Source organism: Leucopleurus acutus (genome assembly GCF_964270905.1).
Source record: "Leucopleurus acutus genome assembly, chromosome: 19".
Classification (NCBI taxonomy): Eukaryota; Metazoa; Chordata; class Mammalia; order Artiodactyla; family Delphinidae; genus Leucopleurus; species Leucopleurus acutus.
In genome coordinates, this window is record NC_139161.1 from 7,276,500 (window position 1) to 7,297,177 (window position 20,678).

The 20,678-nt window shown below is 46.6% G+C and overlaps 2 protein-coding genes across 2 annotated transcripts in view; one reads left to right on the top strand and one right to left on the bottom strand.

The window, feature by feature from the left end:
• Nucleotides 1-19,005, bottom strand: part of RECQL5 (RecQ like helicase 5) — a 37,561-nt gene extending 18,556 nt beyond the window's left edge. Inside the window, exons 1-7 of the mRNA XM_082860215.1 lie at nt 18,621-19,005; nt 17,659-17,780; nt 15,540-16,058; nt 14,841-14,946; nt 14,190-14,301; nt 12,634-12,796; nt 3,919-3,998 (exon numbers count right to left, since the gene is read on the bottom strand). Coding sequence (XP_082716341.1) covers nt 3,919-3,998; nt 12,634-12,796; nt 14,190-14,301; nt 14,841-14,946; nt 15,540-16,058; nt 17,659-17,780; nt 18,621-18,747 — 1,229 coding nt within the window. The 5' untranslated portion in view covers nt 18,748-19,005. The remainder of the gene's footprint in view (nt 1-3,918; nt 3,999-12,633; nt 12,797-14,189; nt 14,302-14,840; nt 14,947-15,539; nt 16,059-17,658; nt 17,781-18,620) is intronic.
• A 605-nt stretch (nt 19,006-19,610) lies between these two features.
• Nucleotides 19,611-20,678, top strand: part of SAP30BP (SAP30 binding protein) — a 34,437-nt gene continuing 33,369 nt past the window's right edge. Inside the window, exon 1 of the mRNA XM_082859965.1 lies at nt 19,611-19,717. Within this exon, the coding sequence (XP_082716091.1) occupies nt 19,612-19,717 (106 nt within the window). The 5' untranslated portion in view covers nt 19,611. The remainder of the gene's footprint in view (nt 19,718-20,678) is intronic.

A 20,678-nucleotide genomic window follows, 5' to 3' on the forward strand; every position in this document is an offset into this window, starting at 1 on the left:
ACCCGGCGCCACAGGAAGTGAGCGGCCATGCATGGCAGCCCCAGCCCTGGGGCCTCCCGAGCTCTGGGCAGGTCCTTTCAGTAGACGGGTCATCCGGACTGAGAGGAGGGGCAGGACCCAGCCACAGGTGAGGTGGACGGGAGGCCTGGGGCAAGGGCCCCGGATCCAGTCTCTTCCCCCACCCACCCCAAGTCTGACCTCTCTCAGCCAGGACACCTCAACCCACGCCCCTGAGCAGCCCCCCAAAACAGCATCACAAAAGGGCAGAACGCGGCGGAGGGGGTAAGTGTGAAAGGCTGAAAGAGAACGCGGTTGCTAGGCAATGGGCCCTAGCCCACCTTTGTTTGCTCTGGTGACAGCAAGCAGGTCTGGTCAGGGGCAGTCAGCAATGCGGCCACCTTTTCCTCCCAAGAGTTGCTTCTCTGAGTCACAGTGCAGCTCTGGTCACCTGGCGGCTTCTTCAGCTCAGGCCCCCAAGGCGTGGGGCCTGAAGGATTACCCTAACCTGCCTGCCCTCGCTTAGGACACAGGAGTACAAACAGCAGACCCCGGTAATGGCTCCTTCCTTCTCCGCCTTTACTCCCTTCAACTGGCTACAGACTCACAGCCTGCCCATCTCAGCTGTGTTTCAAGATTAGTTAGTCCTTCTGTTTTCACCTGCCTCTAAGGAAGCCTACAGAGGCCTCAGCTTGAGACCATCCACTCCTGGGCTCCTGTGCTGATCTCTCAAAATGCTTCCCAAATGTTTGGCAACCGAGGCAGGAAACCTAGGAAGGGTCTAGAGCGCTGCTTTTTAGATCCTGGCTGAGCAGTTCTCAGGGATGGGAGAGAAAGTCCTGCTCACAGCAGGGCTGTTCAGGAAAGGACTGGAGAAGACAGAGGCAGCCTCCAGGAAGAACTCAAGGGACCCCCCTCTCTTGGTGCCAGTCCCTGCTTTTGCTTCTGTGGAGGAAGAAAGCCCATTTGTTGCTTGCTGGAGGCATTGAGCCCAATGACCCACCATCCCTTCAATGCCTGCTAGCTACAGAGGTGGCCGCCGTTCTCTGAGATCGCACCAGAGGGTGAAGTTGGGGGCAGGGAGTAGCACCTGGGACAGGGCCTTGGAGAAGCCCCTGCACTCAGGGCCTCTGTCCCCACTTTTCCAGGTTCACATGGACAGACTACTAACAAAACGCACCTGGAAGGATGAGTTCTGGCAGAACCCCGTCGACCAGGGGGGCCTGGTAGTGATCTGCTTGTTCATCATTACGGTCCTGTTTCTCATCTTGTTTGCTATTGTGTTTGGTTCACTCCCCGCACTCGATAGGGTCAACGAGTGTGAAGAGTCGTGACCTGACTTTCTGTGGGCCAAGAAGGGGGCCACTGTTATACACTCTCAAAACGCCATGTACCTTTTCTCCAAAGCCCTTCTAACAGTCTGGAATTATACATTTTTCATGTGATTATCTGATAAGTGCCTGTCTTCCCCACTGGTCCAAGCAACAAAAAGCAGGGGCTGGGTCTCTTTCTGTTCCCAATTGTACCCCCTTTTCTGATGTGCCCTCGCAAAGAGTCAGTATCAATCAATATTTGCTGGTTGAATAAATGAATGAATGAACGAATGAGCAAATGAATGGATAAACAGAGGGATGCTGGGCCATTGGCTCCCCCAGCCTGGAGACCCCAGGAGTTGACAGAGCCCAGTACAATCTAGGCCTAAACCAAAGCTGTTTTTCCCATCTCAGGGTCCAGAGGCCTCTAGGCTGGAGGAAGGTTGCTTTGAACCTAATTACTGTTCCTTTTACACGCAAAGGTAAATTTGGCCCCGTCATAAATAATCAAATGCATTTCACGGCCATGCTCAGAGAAAGGAGCTACACGCAAAGAAGAGAGGAAGCCATCTGGACGCCCCACGCTGGCCTCATTCATGTGACCCAAGTGTCTTTTCTCTTGGTCCAAGAGATGCCCAGGTATCCCTCACAGGGTCCCCCAGCCCCCATGCACCCCAGACCCTACAACACAGCCCTTGTAGAAATGTCCCCGCCTCTGCCGAAGCCATCAAGCAGGCCTGTCCCTCGCTGCCAAGTGCCCTCTCTTTGCAAATAGCTGCTTCAACGTCAACGTCAAACCAGGCTATTCTCAGAAAAAGGGCAAGTATCTGGTGAGGAAGGGGCTTTGCCTTCGTGTTATATACCATTTATGCAATGAAGAAACATTCCTTTCTACTCAAAGAGCAATTTCAAATCCAGCCATACCAGCTGTGTTCACTCCGTCCCAGGGCCTGGAAGTCCTGGAATCTGACGCCCTCATGTGTAGCAAATGAGATAGAAGAGATGAGGCTGCACACGGGGCAACAGGAGGCCCACTGATGCCCAGACCCTTGACACTGTAACAGGTCCCAGGTCTCTGGTATGAGACAGAAAGCAGAGGGCCCTGGGAGGACCTGTCCTCTTGCCTGGTGAGTTGCTGCAGCCCAGAGGGATACGGCAGAGCTAAGCTTCCAGACAGCTCCACAGAGCCTCATACTCACCCCAAACAAGAGTCCAGCCAGGGTGACTCCAAGCAGAGGGGACTCTGACAACTAGCAAGGACACTGAGCCCTTTCATGACAAGCGCTTTACTCAAGGAACCAAAGAAGGCCTAATTTAGCAACTCACTATGTTAGTGCCTGAAAAGGGCTCTGGTTGCAATGGCTGTGGGCAAGGGTGCCAACCACCTCTGCTGGGCATGGTCTTGCCACAGAGGCCAAATGAGACATGGCAGCTTAGAGAAGCAAGTAGCTTCAGCCTAGGAGCCACAGACTTGGTGAATAGGAGGGGGTGGGAATCAGAACACATGGCCCAAATAAGTGCCTCTCTGGTTTCCAGAAGAAAGCCCCAAACATCTGGTGGGCACCACCAGTACCATGCACCTAATCAACTCCATGCTTCAAGAATCCAGTCTTACAAAAACCAAGATGGCATGTGTGTATGAAAATGTGCATATCACTGCAAACTGGGAAATGGGGGATTAGTGGCATCCATGAAGGATCTTAGTTCCCCAGCTAGGGACTGAACCCCGGCCCTCGGCAGTGAAAGCACCGAGTCCTAACCACTGGACCGCCAGGGAACTCCCAACCACGACCTCTCTGGACAGTGGTCTGTTCTTCTCTTAAGTCTGAAGCAATCAATTCTGCCTCATCTACCTTACAGGGTTGTCCAACGAGATCTGACCAGTGAGAGCAGAGGAATCAAACAGGTTTTTCGAGCAAAGGGCTACACAAATGCAAGTGATCCCAGCTTGTCCAGAATGCTCTGGATGTCCCTCATACAGTGCGCCCACAGCTGCTCGTGCCCAGGGCTCTCCCGGCCACAGTCTGCCTGTTGCTGAGCAGCTATCAGGCTCTTTCATGGCCCCCACCGCCAGCAGATTCAGATCAAATAGATAAGTGGGTTCCAAGTAGGCAGGCTGGTGTTATGTTAGAAAAGTTGATTTCTCTCCAAGCACATTACCGCCCCTGCCCTCCCAAGACATAAACTGGGCCACACGTCTCTGCTTGGGTCTGGGATGAGAGTGACTACTCCACAAGTGAAGCAGTAGTACAGCGCAGTGGCACATTATCACCACAATGCCAATGGCTCAGAACTGGTCACATCTCTCGGAACTGAGTCACCCAGGGTGCCAGCCACTCCAGAAGTGGGTGGAGTGGGATGGGTGGATGACCACCCAAAATACTCAACGAATCCTCACAGTGCCAGAGTTTCTGGGGCCTTCCACAGAAAGGTGGGAGGGTACCAACTTCCATGCTCCGACAGGAAATATTCCCACACGATGGCTTTCAGCAGGCAGGGGTCCCTTGGTGGCCCAAGAACTGTCCTATGTTAGCTTGTTAACTAGCAGTGCTGGGAGAGGAAAAGATCTCACTAACACTTGTTTCCACACACAAGATAAGTCACTCACCCCGATTCTTCACAGAAGGCCACCAGGGCATCAAAGGCCAAGACAGCAGCTTTATCGGATGCTTTGTTCCCTCTCTTTTCCTGGAGACAAGAAACGACCATTCAGTAAAAGTCTTACATAGTTGGACTACAAATGTAGTAGCCCAACAAATGGTGAGAGAGAAAAATATCAAATGACACTAATAAAGCCATTCACAAAACAGAGTCCCCACACCTGACCATGCATCGGAATCACCTGGGTAACTTTAAAAGACCTGAGGCCCAATTCAGCAAGACTACTGAATTGAACTTTCTGAACCTGGAGCTCCAGGGAGTTTATATTTTCAAAAAGCTGCTCAGGTGATTCTCATGCAAAGGCCCCAGGGAATGGCATTTGGGAATCACTGTATAATATGACCTAATTTAATAGGGGTTAAATACATACACGAGTGTGTGAAGGAACATACTAACCTCTGTATGTGTGGAAGGACATACACTAAATGTCGACAGTCATTACTTCTGAGTGTTGGGATTATACGTTATTTGCCTTTTGGTACATGGCTATTTGTTAAATTTTCCTTTTAAAAAACTGTGAAGGGACTTCCCTGGCAGTCCAGTGGTTAAGACTTCGCCTTCCAATGCAGGGGTTGTGGGTTCGATCCCTGGTCGGGGAGCTAAGATCCCACATGCCTCGCAACCAAAACAGCAAAACGTAAAACAGAAGCAATATTGTAACAAATTCAATAAAGACTTTAAAAATGGTCCACATCAAAAAAAAAAATCTTAAAAAAAATTGTGAAAAAGTTTAAAATACAGAAGAGCCAAGAAAATATAGCAGACACTAATACCCAAGACATTCTCTATTCTTTCTGCTTCTGGAAGTTGAATGGTTCCCATCTCCCAAACACACAAATCCACATACTTCCTCTACTTCCATTCTCCCAATATATTTATATCACGATTTCTTATTACATCACAATTTCCCTTAAGGTGATTCTTCAGAGCTAACCGCTTGATTATATTTTTACTATTTCCCATGATCACATATCCTTCGACAACGTTGTTTCTCCTGAAATTAACAGCTGACCTGTTTTTTCATTTCCTTAGATTTCAGTGCATCACGAATACCCCCCCAAATGTTCTGATGTAATGAAAAATTCACTTCGGGAAGCGGGGGCCAATGATGGCAAGGTCCACTTTTATCTTTGGAAACGTCCTTCCTGGTGCCTTCCATCCCCATGTTCCACCTGGGCCTCTGCTCTCCAGGCCTGGTGCACAGCCGAGACTACCCTTCACTCTCGTCCTAGGACACTCCCTTTGCCTCGCTCCTGGGTCAGGTCTCCATCTTCCTTTCCTAGTTGATAGCCTCTGCAGTGGAGAACATCCTTTAGTAGCTTCTCCAAAGGAGAAAGTTTCTTAAAATCGTCTGTCTGAAAATGTCTTTATCCTACTTTCACACTAACTGATTGGCTGGGTAGGAAATTCTAGATGGGATGGTTTATTTAGCATTTGGAAGCACTGTTTCTCGTTTCGAATATTACAATGGTGAAAACTGGTGCTCTTTGGACTCCCCGTCCTCCATGTAACACCTCTCTGGAAGCTTTCTGGATCATCTCTTTTTTATTTATTTTTTATTAAAAATTTTTTTCCCACTGCATTGGGTCTTCATTGCCATGCACAGGCTTTCTCAAGTTGCAGTGAGTGGGGGCTACTCTTCATTGCAGTGCACGGGCTTTTCATTGCGGTGGCTTCCCTTGTTGCAGAGCACAGGCTCCAGGCACACGGGCTTCAGTAGCTGTGGCACGCGGGCTCAGTAGTTGTGGCACACGGGCTTAGTCACTCTGCGGCATGTGGGATCTTCCCGGACCAGAGCTTGAACCCGTGTCCCCTGCATTGGCAGGTGGATTCTTAACCACTGTGCCACCAGGGAAGCCCCTGGATCATCTCTTTATCTCAAATGATCTCAAATGTCTCAATGATGAGCCCAGTGTGAGTTCTTGTAATTCACTGTGTTAGTAAGTTTTAAATAAATACCTTATACCTAATCACCTTACCGAAAGCTTTTCCTTGTCTAATTTGAACTTCAGACAAGTTAATCACACTCCCTTAGGTCACGGCAAACTATCATCCTTGGTCCTCGCAAGACCTCTTCATTCCCAATCGCTACTTGCATCCACCTTCTCTCCCGTCATTCAAATTTATTCATTTATTCAATAAACACTTATTAAGCACTAAACTACATTCCCAGCACTGAGCTAGGCATTAATTACAGCTACACAGGAAAGGTTCCTGCTGTCATGGAACTTACATTTCAATATAGCAAACCTATAAAGTGAAACAGTAATAAATATGATTTTTATAAAAAGGAAGATATGAGACTTCCTGGGCCCCCAGCGATGCCTATTACCCTATGGGGAGTATTTACTATCATTTCTTCTTCACTCCCTATTGCTAGATATTTAGTTTGTTTCCGATTTTCTGTCCTCATGATCAATTCTACCATTCAAGCCCTTGAGCACATAAGGGCACACTGCCACTTTTATTTACTTATTTATTTTTGGCTGCATTTTTTGGTCTTCTTTGCTGTACGCAGGCTTTCTCGAGTTGCAGCGAGCAGGGGCTACTCTTCATTGCAGTGCGTGGGCTTCTCACTGCGGTGGCTTCTCTTGTTGCGGAGCACAGGCTCTAGGGTGCGTGGGCTCAGTAGCTGTGGCACACGGGCTTAGTTACTCCGTGGCATGTGGGATCTACCCGGACCAGGGACTGAACCCACGTCCCCTGCATTGGCAGGCTGATTCTTAACCACTGCACCCCCAGGCAAGTCCCCACTGCCACTCTTATTTCAGGTGATTTGGTTCCAGAAATAGGATATCTAGGTCAAAGGGTATCTGCATTTTAAAATTTAAATAGATATTGCTAGATTGCTTCCCCACAAAAGACTGTAACACTGCATTTTTCTCTTGGCGAAGTGCAGGCACTCTTTCCTTCACGTGCCCACTAGCAACAGGAGTTTGAGCTCTTTTACACACGTGTCAAATCATTTTACTTTAATTTGCATTTACCTGATTACTACCTAATTTGAACATCTTTAGACGAGCCATTTGGATGAGCTTTTCTGGGAACTTTCCTTTCATATCCTTTGCTTTTCTTGTCAGTTGGTGAAAACTCTCTATTTCTTCTCAACTTCAACCTTTTGTTTGTGTTTTATATTAAATATTTTTCCAGATCTACAGTCTATTTGTTTACGGTATCTTTCACCACGTATATTTTTTCCATAGGTTCAGGATTTATAGAAACTTAAGATTTTTTATATATTCAAATATTTAGTTTTTTAAAAGACAGCATTCTGGATTTTTAATTTTCATTACAAAAATATCTTCACCATATCTCCAGCCCTAGGTGGCACACTGGACTAAATTTTGTTTAGTTTTTACATGAGGTCCTTAATCTGTCTTTTATATAAGGTGTCAAATGGGGCACTTTTATTTTATTCCTGCTGTGTCAGCACCAGCTATTAGACAATTCATTCTTTTCCCATTAAACTGAATTATCTATCAGCTTCATCAATATTAAACGATGTATTCTAGGACCTTTTTTTTTTTTGGTTTGTTTGTTCTTTGAATTTATTTTTTATACAGCAGGTTCTTATCTATTTTATACATATTAGTGTATACATGTCAATCCCAATCTCCCAATTCATCCCACCACCATCCCCCCTGCCACCTTCCCCCCTTGGTGTCCATATGTTTGTTCTCTACATCTGTGTCTCTATTTCTGCCTTGCACACCAGTTCATCTGTACCATTTTTATAATAAATCGGTGTTGAATTTTGTCAAAAGCTTTTTCTGCATCTATTGAAATGATCATATGGTTATTCTTCAGTTTGTTAATAAGGTGTATCACATTGATTGCTTTGCGTATATTGAAGAATTCTTGCATCCCTGAGATAAATCCCACTTGATCATGGTGTATGATTCTTTTAATGTGTTGCTGGATTCTGTTTGCTAGTATTTTGTTGAGAATTTTTGCATCTATGTTCATCAGTGATGCTGGTCTGTAATTTTCTTTTTTTGTGACATCTTTGTCTGGTTTTGGTATCAGGGTGATGGTGGCCTTGTAGAATGAGTTTGGGAGTGTTCCTCTGTAATTTTTGGGAAGAGTTTGAGAAGGATGGGTGTTAGCTCTTCTCTAAATGTTTGATAGAATTCACCTGTGAAGCCATCCAGTCCTGGACTTTTGTTTGTGGGAAGATTTGTGTTGCTGTTGTTGGAAGATTTTTAATCACAGTTTCAATTTTATTACTTGTGCTTGGTCTGTTCATATTTTCTATTTCTTCCTGGTTCAGTCTTGGAAGGTTATACCTTTCCAAGAATTTGTCCATTTCTTCCAGGTTGTCCATTTTATTGGCATAGAGTTGTAGTAGTCTCTTATGATGCTTTGTATTTCTGCAGTGTCCATTGTAAATTCTCCTTTCTTACTCTAATTTTATCGATTTGAGTCCTCTCCCTCTTTTTCTTGAAGAGTGTGGCTAAAGGTTTATCAATTTTGTTTATCTTCTCAAAAAAACAGCTTTTATTTTTATTTTTTAATTTATTTATTTATTGGCTGTGTTGGGTCTTTCATTGCTGCAAGTGGGCTTTCTCTAGTTGCGGTGAGCGTGGGCTACCCTTCGCTGCAATGCACGGGCTTCTCATTGTGGTGGCTCCTCTCGTTGTGGAGCATGGCTCTTGGCATGCGGGCTTCAGTAGTTGCAGCACACAGGCTCAGTAGTTGTGGCGCACGGGCTTAGTTGCTCCGCAGCACGTGGGATCTTCCTGGACCAGGGCTCGAACCCGTGTCCCCTGCATTGGCAGGCAGATTCCTAACCATTGCGCCACCAGGGAAGCCCCAGCTTTTAGTTTTATTGATCTTTGCTACTGTTTTCTTTGTTTCTATTTCATTTATTTCTTCTCTGATCTTTTGATTTCTTTTCTCCTACTAACTTTGGGTTTTGTTTGTTCCTCTTTCTCTATTTACTTTAGGTGTAAGGTTAGATTGTTTGAGATTTTTCTTGTTTCTTGAGGGAGGACTGTATTGCTATAAACTTCCCTCTTAGAACTGCTTTTGCTGCATCCCATAGTTTTTTGGTTTTTTTTTTTTTTGCGGTAGGCAGGCGTCTCACTGTTGTGGCCTCTCCCGTTGCGGAGCACAGGCTCCGAATGCGCAGGCTCGGTGGCCATGGCTCATGGGCCCAGCCGCTCCGCAGCATGTGGGATCCTCCTGGACCGGGGCGTGAACCCGTGTCCCCTGCATCGGCAGGCAGACTCCCAACCACTGCGCCACCAGGGAAGCTCCCCCATAGGTTTTTGATCATCGTGTTTTCGTTGTCATTTGTTTCTAGGTATTTTCTGATTTCCTCTTTGACTTCTTCAGTGATCTCTTGGTTATTTAGTGACATATTATTTAGCCTCCATGTGTTTGTGTTTTTTACGGTTTTTTTTCCCTGTAACTGATTTCTAATCTCATAGTGTTGTGGTCAGAAAAGATGCTTGATATGATTTCAATTTTCTTAAATTTACCGAGGCTTGATTTGTGACCCAAGATGTGATCTATCTTGGAGAATGTTCTGTGTGCACTTGAGAAGAAAGTGTAATCTGCTGCTTTCAGATGGAATGTCCTATAAATATCAATTAAATCTATCTGGTCTATTGTGTCACTTAAAGGTTGTGTTTCCTCATTAATTTTCTGTCTGGATGATCTGTCCACTGGTGTAAGTGAGGTGTTAAAGTCCCCCACTATTATTGTGTTACTGTCAATTTCTTCTTTTACAGCTGTTAGCATTTGCCTTATGAATTGAGGTGCTCCTATGTTGGGTACATATACCTTGATCATTATGCAGTGTCCTTCCTTGTCTCTTGTAACATTCTTTAAAGTCTACTTTATCTAATATGAGTATTGGTACTCCAGCTTTCTTTTGATTTCCATTTGCATGGAATATCTTTTTCCAGCCCCTCACTTTCAGTCTGTATGTGTCCCTAGGTCTGAAGTGGGTCTCTTGTAGACAGCATATATATGGGTTTTGTTTCTGTATCCATTCAGCAAGCCTGTGTCTTTTGTTGGAGCATTTAACCCGTTGACATTTAAGGTAATTATCGATATGTATGTTCCTATTACCATTTTCTTAATTGTTTTGGGTTTGTTTTTGTAGGTCCTTTTCTTCTCTTGTGTTTCCCACTTAGAGAAGTTCCTTTAGCATTTGTTGTAGAGCTGGTTTGGTAGTGCTGAATTCTCTTAGCTTTTGCTTGTCTGTAAAGCTTTTGATTTCTCCATCGAACCTGAATGAGATCCTTGCTGGGTAGAGTAATCTTGGTTGTAGGTTCTTCCCTTTCATTACTTTAAATATATCGTGCCACTCCCTTCTGGCTTGTAGGGTTTCTGCTGAGAAATCAGCTGTTAACCTTATGGGAGTTCCCTTGTATGTTATTTGTTGTTTTCTCTAGGACTTATTAATTCTCTCTTATTAATTCTCTCATCTGTTCCAATGACTGTTACTGTATTACATGGATTTGATCGGGGTAGCAGCACAGCATATTCTGATGCTGGGTTAAGCACACCCCTTTCATCATTCTCCTTTTTCATACTTTTCCTGGCTGTTCTTGAGCACTTATTCTTGCACATAAATTCGAAGATTCTACTTCCCAATAGAAGTCTTTTGGGATTTCAATTGGGACTTCATGAAATATTTATATTAACTTTGAGGAGAAAAGACAGTTTTAAGTCTTCCCAATCACTTTTGTATCTGTACAGAGTTTGTTTTCTTTCAATGAGGTTTTAGTTTTCTCATCTAAATCAGTGGCTCTCATCCCTGGCTGCATATTAACATCAACTGGGGAGGTTTTAAAAAAATTCTCTTGATAAGAACCTGTAACATTTACTTCTAGGTATTTTATAAGTTTTATTCTTGCAAATTAAACACGTTTTCATTTCTATTCCTAGGTATTTACAGTAATGTTTCTCTTATGTTCAGCCATCTTGCCAAGTTTTCTTATGAATCCTAGTAGATTTCTAGTAGAGTCTTTGGGGTTTCCTAGGCAGACATTTGTTAAAATTTCTATCTGCTGGTGTCTTTTCTCCTTGTCCCTGTGAGTTTATATACTTTTCATCCTTTTATTGTCCTTTTGGTGGGGATCAGGAGTAAGCCCTTGTGTTCAATCTTTCTTATAAGGAAAAGTCGATGTGCATCCTTTTGCAACATCACACATTATGTTTTGGGGGGGTTTAATTCATGTTGATTCATGGAGAGTTACTGCTTCATTTTTAACTGCTCTGGACCATTCCACTGTGTGACTAGCCCACTGTTTACTTACCCCACACCCCACAGATGAAGAGTTTTATTTCCCCACTGTGTTGCTGCAGCCAACATCCCTGTATACCCTCATACAGCCCATCATGTGCACTGACACCCTGTCTACCTAGATGTGGAACTGCTGAGTCGCAGTGCACCAGGCCCCTCCACATACACGTGTCACCTCGTCTCTCTTCAAAGAAGCCGTTCTAGCTTATAATCCTGACCATGTCATGAGCTGCCCTCTCCCCACACCCTTGCCAACAGTGACTATGAAGATGTTTTACACTTTGGCCAGTCTGATGGGTATAAAATGATAGCTTGTCACCTGATTTGCATTTCTCTGATTCCTAAGTGAGGCTGAGCATCTCTTTGTATGTTTTTTTTTTCTCTTTGTATGTTTATTAGATATTCTGGCTTCCCCTTCTGTGAAATCCATCCTTTTTGCTATGTAGCTGTTTGCCTTTTACTGTTTTACCTGCAGGAGTTCTATACAGCCAGCCAATGATGTCTATCATGATGAAATCCCCAAATGGCTCATTTTTTTACTTTGTTTATGGTGTCCGTCACTATAAAGAAATTTTTAGCTCGAATTTAGTCAAACAGATCAAGCCTTCTTTGATGATTTCTGCTTTTAAAAATCTTGACATAGGGACTTCCCTGGTGGTCCAGTGGGTAAGACTCTGTGCTTCCAATGCAGGGGGCCCAGGTTCGATCCCTGGTCAGGGAACTAGATCCTGCACACATGCCACAACTAAGAGCTCACATGCCGCAATGAAGATTCCACATGCTGCAACTAAGACTGGTGCAGCCAAAATAAATTAATTAATTAAAAAAAAAAATCTTGACATACTCTTCCCTTCCTCAAGGCCATGAAATATTTTCTCCCCAGTTTTACAGTTTTTTGAGGTCTTTAATCCACCTGTAATTCATATGTATATGGCATGGGAGGTAGCGTTCTATTTTATCTTTTTCTAGAATAAATTATTCAACAGTTCATCATTTTCCTGTTGATTTCTAATGCCACCTATCATACACCAAGTTCTGTTATATTCCTGAGTCTGGGTCTAGGTTCTCTACAAAGAATATGCAACCAGTTTTTAAAAAAGGCTAAAATCAAAGAACTTACAACAATATGGGAAAATGCTTATGTAACAATGCTAATTTAAAACAAGGCAGGATTGATCTTGACTATGTAAAATAACACACACACAACAGACTGCACGAAGTTCAATTAAGTATAAAGAAAAAAGTCTAACCTAGTTATAAGATATCCACCAACACCCCATTCCCCACCTTGCTGTACCTTCTAGCCTCAGGAGCACCCCTCCAGATTACAGAAGCTCCATCTGGGTTCGGAAATTGCAGAGCGGTGGGTTCGGACAAGAAGGGCTCCTACTGCCCAGGACTTACCTGGAGTTTTGCTACTTCCTTCCTGATCAGGAAGCTGACTTGGTCCCGGTCATTCCTAGAGTAATACAGACGGCACCAGGAAGGCTTTCCGTCTCTGCCCGCCCGGCCAGACTCCTGGTAGTACCCAGCCATAGACTTGGCAATATTCCAGTGGGCAACAAACCTGTAAGATCCAAGGGTCAAGCAGCATGAGATGTGGCAGAAAAGCTGAGGGGAGAAGTGACTCCCAGTCAGCGGAGCAGGGGTCTCCACAGGGACCAGGAGTAGGAGGCTGGCAGGCAGAGAGGCAGAGATAGGCCCCAGAGTAAGCATGGCTAGGACCCTGCAGTCCTTCAGCAGGCCTTCTCGCCATGGAGCAGCTCATGGAAAAACTAGCGGACTTAATGAAACAAGATTAGGACACTTATGAGCTGGGTAAGTCCTTTATAACATCTTTGAAGAGGAAAAAGGATAATACTTATGAAGTACCTACTATGAGCCAGTGTATATATTTGTCTTGTTAAATCATTACAGTGGGGTTTCCCTGGTGGCGCAGTGGTTGAGAGTCCACCTGCTGATGCAGGGGACATGGGTTTGTGGCCCGGTCTGGGAGGATCCCACATGCCGCTAGGCCCGTGAGCCATGGCCGCTGAGCCTGCGCGTCCGGAGCCTGTGCTCCGCAACTGGAGAGGCCACAACAGTGAGAGGCCCGCGTACCGCAAAAAAAAAAAAAATCATTACAGTCACCATCATGTGAGGCAGTCTCATTTTATAGACAATGAATGTGGGATTCAGAGAGGTAAATTTGTACAAGGGGACAGCAGAGCTAGGATTTGAGCCTAGGAGTGTCTGACTCCAAAGTTGATCCATTATAAGACACAGCTGACCCACGATTCAAACCCTGATTCCAAAGTCCACGTTATCTCAAGTATAGTTCACAGTCTAATTCCTACCCTGACCAACTCAGGGTCACTATGAGGCTTAACAAGACCAGGTACGCAAAAGTGCTCTGTAAATCACACAAGGCATTACTGTTGGTGTTAATCAGAGCAAAGGGCTTCAGGCTGCAGCCCAAAATGTCTCTGGAAGGTCAAGCATGCCTGGAGGTAAAAGACTTCCCAACAGTGGCCAGTGTGGGGCTAGGAGGCTGGGATGTACCCATCTCTTCTGGACTGTCCAGTAAACAGTAACAAGGAGTGACGGGAACGAGATCTTTGCCTTCAGTTTTGCACAGGGAGCAGTTTTAAGATAGTTCATTCCACCCCCTCACAGGCTCCAGATGCTAAGGTGGGAGTGAGCGGGGCTGTGTTAAAGGGTGAGCCTGATGGTCTGTATGCTGCCCCCTCTTCTGGGGGATGGAAGAACCGTGCTGTGCCATCACCAGGGAGCAGAGGAACTGTGCACAGAACCTGTCAGCGTTTGGACTATGTACCAGGGACCCTATCCTGGGGCCTCCTTCCCCTCTGGCCCTAGAAGGACACACAGACCTGGCTCCCCAGACAGAGCACCAGGAGGCCCACCCCCCTCCCCCGGAGCCAGGCCCCAACTGGCAAAGTCAGACAAGAACAAGGGCTCACCTGACATTGGCTTTGTCCACTCCCATTCCAAAACTAATAGTTGCAACAATTACAGGGACCTTCTCCTCCATCCACTCGTTCTGCACCAGCGTTCTTTCAGGAGCCTTCAGTCCTAGAAAAGAGGGGAAGGTGAAGAAGGGAACTTGCATTTCCCTTGGGTTTCCCCTGAGGTCTACCTGGGGTCTGACACTGTGCTGGGCACAGTACACACACTGAATCCATCACTTACCAGCTGTATGACCTCAGGCCAGGCACTTAACCCACCAAGCCTGAGCCAGTAAACATAGAGACCCAGGCCTGTGTGTGGCACAGAGCACTCCACAAATGTGACAGCCAGGATTCAAACCCAAGTCCATTGGCCTCCAGAGCCTGTGCTCTTTCCATGATACCAATACCTGGGCTAAAAAAACTCATCATCTGCTGCTGGGTGGGCACAGGGTGACAATAAGAATTCAGGAGTCACAATTCTCCTTTTAGATCTCATTTGGGTCTAGACTCCTTTTTGTGAATTTAAATGAATCACTTTAGCTCTGCCTGGGTATCTGGAAAAAGATGATGGACCACCTGATTATCCAGGATTCTTAAGGAACAAAAGACCAGCTAAGAGGCTTCTGAGAGTAAGGAGGGCCACGTGGCCCAGGTGCCCCTTACCTGCGTGGTACGCCTTGGCATTCACGCCCCTGTAACTGAGCTCTATAGCCAGCTGTTCACAGGCCTCCCTGGTCCTGCAGTAGACAATGCCGCAGCCGGACAACAACTGAAAGGGGAGACACGGGAAGAAAATAAGCATTGGGAAGAACAAAACAACCCATCGCACTGCAGCCTGCTCTTTTTATTTATTTATTTATTTATTGGCCGCATCACGCGGCTTGTACGACCTTAGTTCTCTGACCAGGGACTGAACTCACGCCCCAGCAGTGAAAGAGCCAGGTCCCCACCACTGGTCCGCCGGGGAAGTCCCTGCTTTAAAAGCAGCTCTAACTCTCTCGTCAGGCTCACGGTCTCCTCTGAGGCAGACCATCTAGCACAGCCCTGCTACTTTCTAACAAGGCAGGACCAAAGCAGCTCAAAACCCAACTTTTCTAACCCTTGCCTCCTCCCCACGAGCCTTGGATAGGTCTGCAAAGGCCCCCCCACAGGAGGACTCCGGGACACGGGAACCCCAGTAAGGGGGACAAGGCCAGGAAACCAAAGGGACAACTCTGTGCACGAGTTTTAAGAAGCTATGGCTAGTCCTGGCTGAGGAAGCTAGAAAAGCAAAGAGCTTGGAAATGAGAATCCTTCTCTAGGCCGCACACAGCAGCCCGCCGCCCCTGATGTACCTCGGCCCCCCAACCTCAATGTCCTCACCCCTTTATCAGCCTTCTGTCCAAGAGCCTTAAGGCAGAAGTCCCTCAGGTTCCCGTAGGGATCAGGAAGCAGTTCCTTGAACTGCACATCATAGAAGAGATTGGCCCGGAAGCAGGGAGTCTTGAAGGTGGCAACTGGCTGCTTCAGCTGCAGGGCGGCAAACACATCCTCTCGGACCTGCGGGGTGGCTGTGGCAGTGAGAGCCACACAGGGGGCGTGGGCCAGGCGGGGGCGCAGGGCTCCCAGACGCAAGTAGTCAGGACGGAAGTCGTGCCCCCACTGGGAAACACAATGAGCTTCATCCACCACGAGGTAGGAGAGCAGGTGGCGAGACGCCAAGGAGTTTAGGGCGGGCTGGAAGGAGGCAGAAGCCGCCATCTCTGGCGTGATGTACAGAAGCTTGGTCCAGGGCTTTTCCTGCTCCAGGTCACAGAGCAGCTCCTTCTTCTGCTGTGCCGAGAGCTTTGAGTTCAGGGTACTCACTTGGACCTTCAGGGCCAGCAAGTGGTCCACTTGGTCCTGAGGGCAGAAGCGGGAGAGGGGACTATAAGTGGCCCTCAGGCCTCAGTGGTAAACGTCACTGTGACTCCCTGGGGTATTTCACAGCCATAAAACATCCTTCTCCTACCCTCTAACGTGTCTTCTCTTTGCATAAAAAGAAGTACAGATGTGTGGAGCCAGATAGATGTGGATTTAATCCCGCCTCAATTACCACATGCTCTTCAGCTGGTTCTTAACCTTAACCTTTCAATTTTCTCACTCTCATTCTTTCACTTTACTATAAAAAGAGTAAAACTACCTAATAGGATTGTTTTAAGAATTAAATGAAAATTTATACTTGGAAGGTATGTTAATGCCCCTAAACACTTAGCACAGAGCCTGAGACTAGTACACACTCACTAAGCATTGTTACTGTTGTTCTCTATCCTCTCTCTCTCTCTCTCTCTCCTTTTCTTCATGGTGGATGGCTCCTAACCAACGGCCACACTTCCTCATTTCTGATTCTATCAGTCCATCTGCAGGCCTTAAATATAGTCAGAAGCACAGAACAGATGTTAACAACATCCCAATAAGTTTCTCATCTTTTTTTCTGTCTCATGGCTGTGCTCTCGCCAGAATAAAGCAGAATATACCAGGGATTCCCCCATATTGATTTATACCTCTCTATCCACCTGCATCTTCTATAACATCAAGAGTGCACATGTGGGCTTCCCTGGTGGCGCAGTGGTTGAGAGTCCGCCTGCCGATGCAGGGGACACAGGTTCGTGCCCCAGTTGGGGAAGATCCCACATGCCGCGGAGCGGCTGGGCCTGTGAGCTGTGGCCGCTGAGCCTGTGCGTCCGGAGCCTGTGCTCCGCAACGGGAGAGGCCACAACAATGAGAGGCCCACGTACCGCAAAAAGGGGGGAAAAAAAGTTTATGAATATTAAAAAAAAAAAAGAGTGCACATGTGTACATACGAGAGTGTGTATGTGCATACACATACAGTTCCATATTCCTCCAGGCAAAAAGTTACAAAGGAGGGTGAGAGACCTCAGGCCATCAAAACACAGAAGACTCATTCATAACCCACCAGAGTGATATGCACTAGTGGAGAACCCCACATTTGGGTGATTCAGAAACCCAATACAGAGAGGGATATAGGCAAATCAAAGAAAAATAAGAGGCAAAAGACCAAAGAAGGGTGGACTTCCCTGGTGGCGCAGTGGTTAAAAATCCGCCTGCCAATGCAGGGGACACAGGTTCGATCCCTGGTCGGGGAAGATCCCACATGCTGCGGAGCAACTAAGCCCGTGCGCCACAACTAGTGAGCCCATGCGCTAGAGGCCGCAAGCCACAACTACTGAGCCCGCGTGCCACAACTACTGAAGCCCGCGTGCCTAGAGTCCAAGCACCACAACAAAGAGTAGCCCCCACTTGCTGCAACTAGAGAAAGCCCATGTGCAGCAACAAAGATGCAACACAGCGCAAAATAAAATAAATTAATTAATAAATTAATTTTTTAAAAAAGACCAAAGAAAGGAGAAGTAAAATTTCCAGCTATTAACCACCCCCCCCCCAAAAAAAACACCTTCCTCTAAACTTTCTGGGCTGCCACCTTCATTCCCCTGAGCCTCACCTGAATCAAAGCAATGAGAGGAGAGATCACGATGGTGATGCCTTTGGCCAACAGAGCAGGGAGCTGATAGCAGAGGGATTTTCCTGCCCCTGTGGGCATGCACACAAAGACATCCTTGTCGCCTGCAAAAATACAAGAAGGCAACATCTCAATGCTTCCTGCCTTTTAATCTCTCCCCTTCATCAAGGCTGTTGAAAATTAAACAAGAATGTAGGAAAAACTCCTTGCAGAGTGTCTGGCACGTACACGGGTCTCAATATAACCTCAATTCTCTTCCCATCCTTTCTACAAAAAGGGAAGCGGTCCAGGGAGATCTGGCAATGCACACAAACCATTTCCAGTAGTGGCAATAACAACTACAAGGGTAAGAAGTCTGAGTCTGCTGGGCTACAGATGATTGAACTGAACATCCATGAAAGCTGAATACTCCTGGATGAGTGGGCATATCTGTATAGACATGAAAACAACATCACTTAGAGGGCTTTTGTTTATAAGTGTTATAATGTAATTAACATGACACTGCTGCTCCCCTTTGACAACAACCATTTGTCAACATATCTCAGTTTTATAATATTATTACTCCTTCCTTCCCTATTTGGGACCCAGACCACTCAATCTTCAACACAGGAATTACCTAGAAGGTGACTGGTTTCGGCTATTCCTGCCATGCCCCCACCCCACCTCCACCTCACTGCCTACACAAAAAGGAGAATGGAAATTTATGAGCTGTTTTCAAAGACAACCTTAGCTTTGTCTACGAAATATCAGAACCAGAACAGCTGGGTGGTTCTGCCAATAAAACTGCAAGTTTTGGGTGACAGATCTACAAGAGCTCCAAAACCAAATATGGCCCAAGGGTGGGGAGGAAGGAAGGGTCAGAAGGAAGGTGTTCTTCCTTCTGTAGTGGCAGCGCTATGGTATAGCCAGCACAAACATAAATGCAGGTAGTTTGGCAACATTACCTTTCACTACAGCCATGGTTGCCCTCTCCTGCAAAGGCGTCTTAAAAGAGTCAAACCCAAAGACCTTCTTCAACGTGCTCCGGACTCGACGCTCAGGGTCAAAAGGAGAGGAAGAGTTGGTACTCATCTTGACGACAGTGGCCAAAGGTTAAGGCAAAGGTGATGATCATATATGGTTGCAAGGAGAACCCTCTGTTCTGCTTTTCAAAGCCTACTTATTTTTTCTATAAGTTTGCTTTATTACACTCAAAACTATATTATTTTCTAATAATATAGCTCCAGGTGAACAGCCTCAAGCAATACATTCCTGGGTAATTATCTCCAATTTTATGCTCGGTGAAAATAAAAACACCCAACTATCCCAGGCCACGGTATAGCGCAGAGCTAGAAATCAGATCACGAGAAAAAACACAAATGTCTTCAGAACAGTTTGGAGAAGATGGAATTTTCTTCTAAGATCCACCCTCTGCTCTATAAGCACAGCCATGACGACCATTCTTCCCCCCAGGACCCCGACCCCTTCTCCCCCCCAACGACCCCCGCGCCCAGAGGAGAGCTCTTCCCTTTTCCTCCTCTGAACCCTAGATCTGTTATTTCCTCCCTTCCCCAGCCGAAGCCTCCCTCTCTTCACCCCAAGATATCAGAGCCGGCCGTGGGCCCCAAGGAGCGAGGGGCTCTTGTCGGGCAGTTGCTGCCCGCTGGCTCGGGAACTACTCGAAGACCCCCATAAGCCACAGGTAACTCTCAAAAGCCAAACTGCTGGGAATGCAACGTCAGGTAAACCCACACAAGCTTGTATCCGTTGCGCAGTGATGACGTTGCGCAAGCGTTGGCGCGGGGGCGGAGCCAGACGCGGAAACGGCCGTTTTGATTGGTTCTAGGTCTGAAACGGGCGCGGGGTCTCCTGGGATCCGGAAGTAGTTGCCTTTCCGCCCGGAAGTCGGCTCTTCGGAGTCATAGGAGTGGGCCACGCCGGGGCTGTGGGAATAAGATGGCGGGGAAGAAGAGTGTTCTGTCGTCTCTGGCAGTTTACGCGGAAGATTCAGAGCCCGAGTCTGACGGCGAGGCAGGAGTTGAAACGGCGGGCGGCACAGCTGGTGAGGCCCGAGTAGGGAGCTGGAAGGGGAGAATCGGATGTCTGCTCGGAATGCTGCTCCCCTAGCAGGCGGGAGGGAAAGAGATGGTCATTGTGTACCAAGTATCGGGCTCTGGAGCCCCGAAGGGCGTTCAGGGTCCTGGGATAGTCGGAGCGTTAGATGCTCTGTAGCAAGAATGGACCGTCTCCTTCTTTTGATTGGATTATTCTTCCGAAACTTACTGAAAGTCTTCTCCCTGCTGGGTATCGTGCTGGGCAGAAGGATGGACGAAGAAGGATGGAGAGGGTCCAAGGCTACTGAACCACCACCTATTTTCTCCAGCCTTGTTGTTTGGTGGGGGAGAGCGAAACTTTTAATTAACAATATGCTTTAGCCATATCTTGGAGCTTTTAAAAATACATCCATCCTGTCTCCACTGCGAGGGAGTCTAATTCAGTAGATCTGGAGAAGAACCTGGGCATTTGTGAGCTTTCCAAGGCTTCTTGGTGATTCCATTACGTTGTGAGTTGTTAAAGCCCATCGGTGATTTTGTTGCTCCACCCTGGTTAAGAATCACAGTGTTAAGAAATGGGAACAGATCTATATGGGGACGTAGAGAGGCAGCAAGTTACCCAACGTGCCTGGGCCTTGGTTTCCTCATTTGGAAAGTGATGGGGGTCGGGGGGCCTTGGACTGGGTTAACTCCTCTCAGTTTTCTGTGGTCTCTGCCTGTCAGGAAGTTCTCTGGTGGTTTCCCAGTAATTTGTTTTTTTGGGGGGCTTTGTTGTTGTTTTTGTTTTAAACGTAGGAAAAGATTTTGTTTCTCAAGTAGGTATGATTGGGAACCTCTCCAGGTGCCCCCATTTAAGGTCCTGTTCCTAGGGGAGGACACACAAAATCGAGAATGACAGAGTCCTTGTCTTGATGAGAAGACAAGTTCATTGGTGCCTATGATACAAGGTAGACATATGCAGATAAAAAT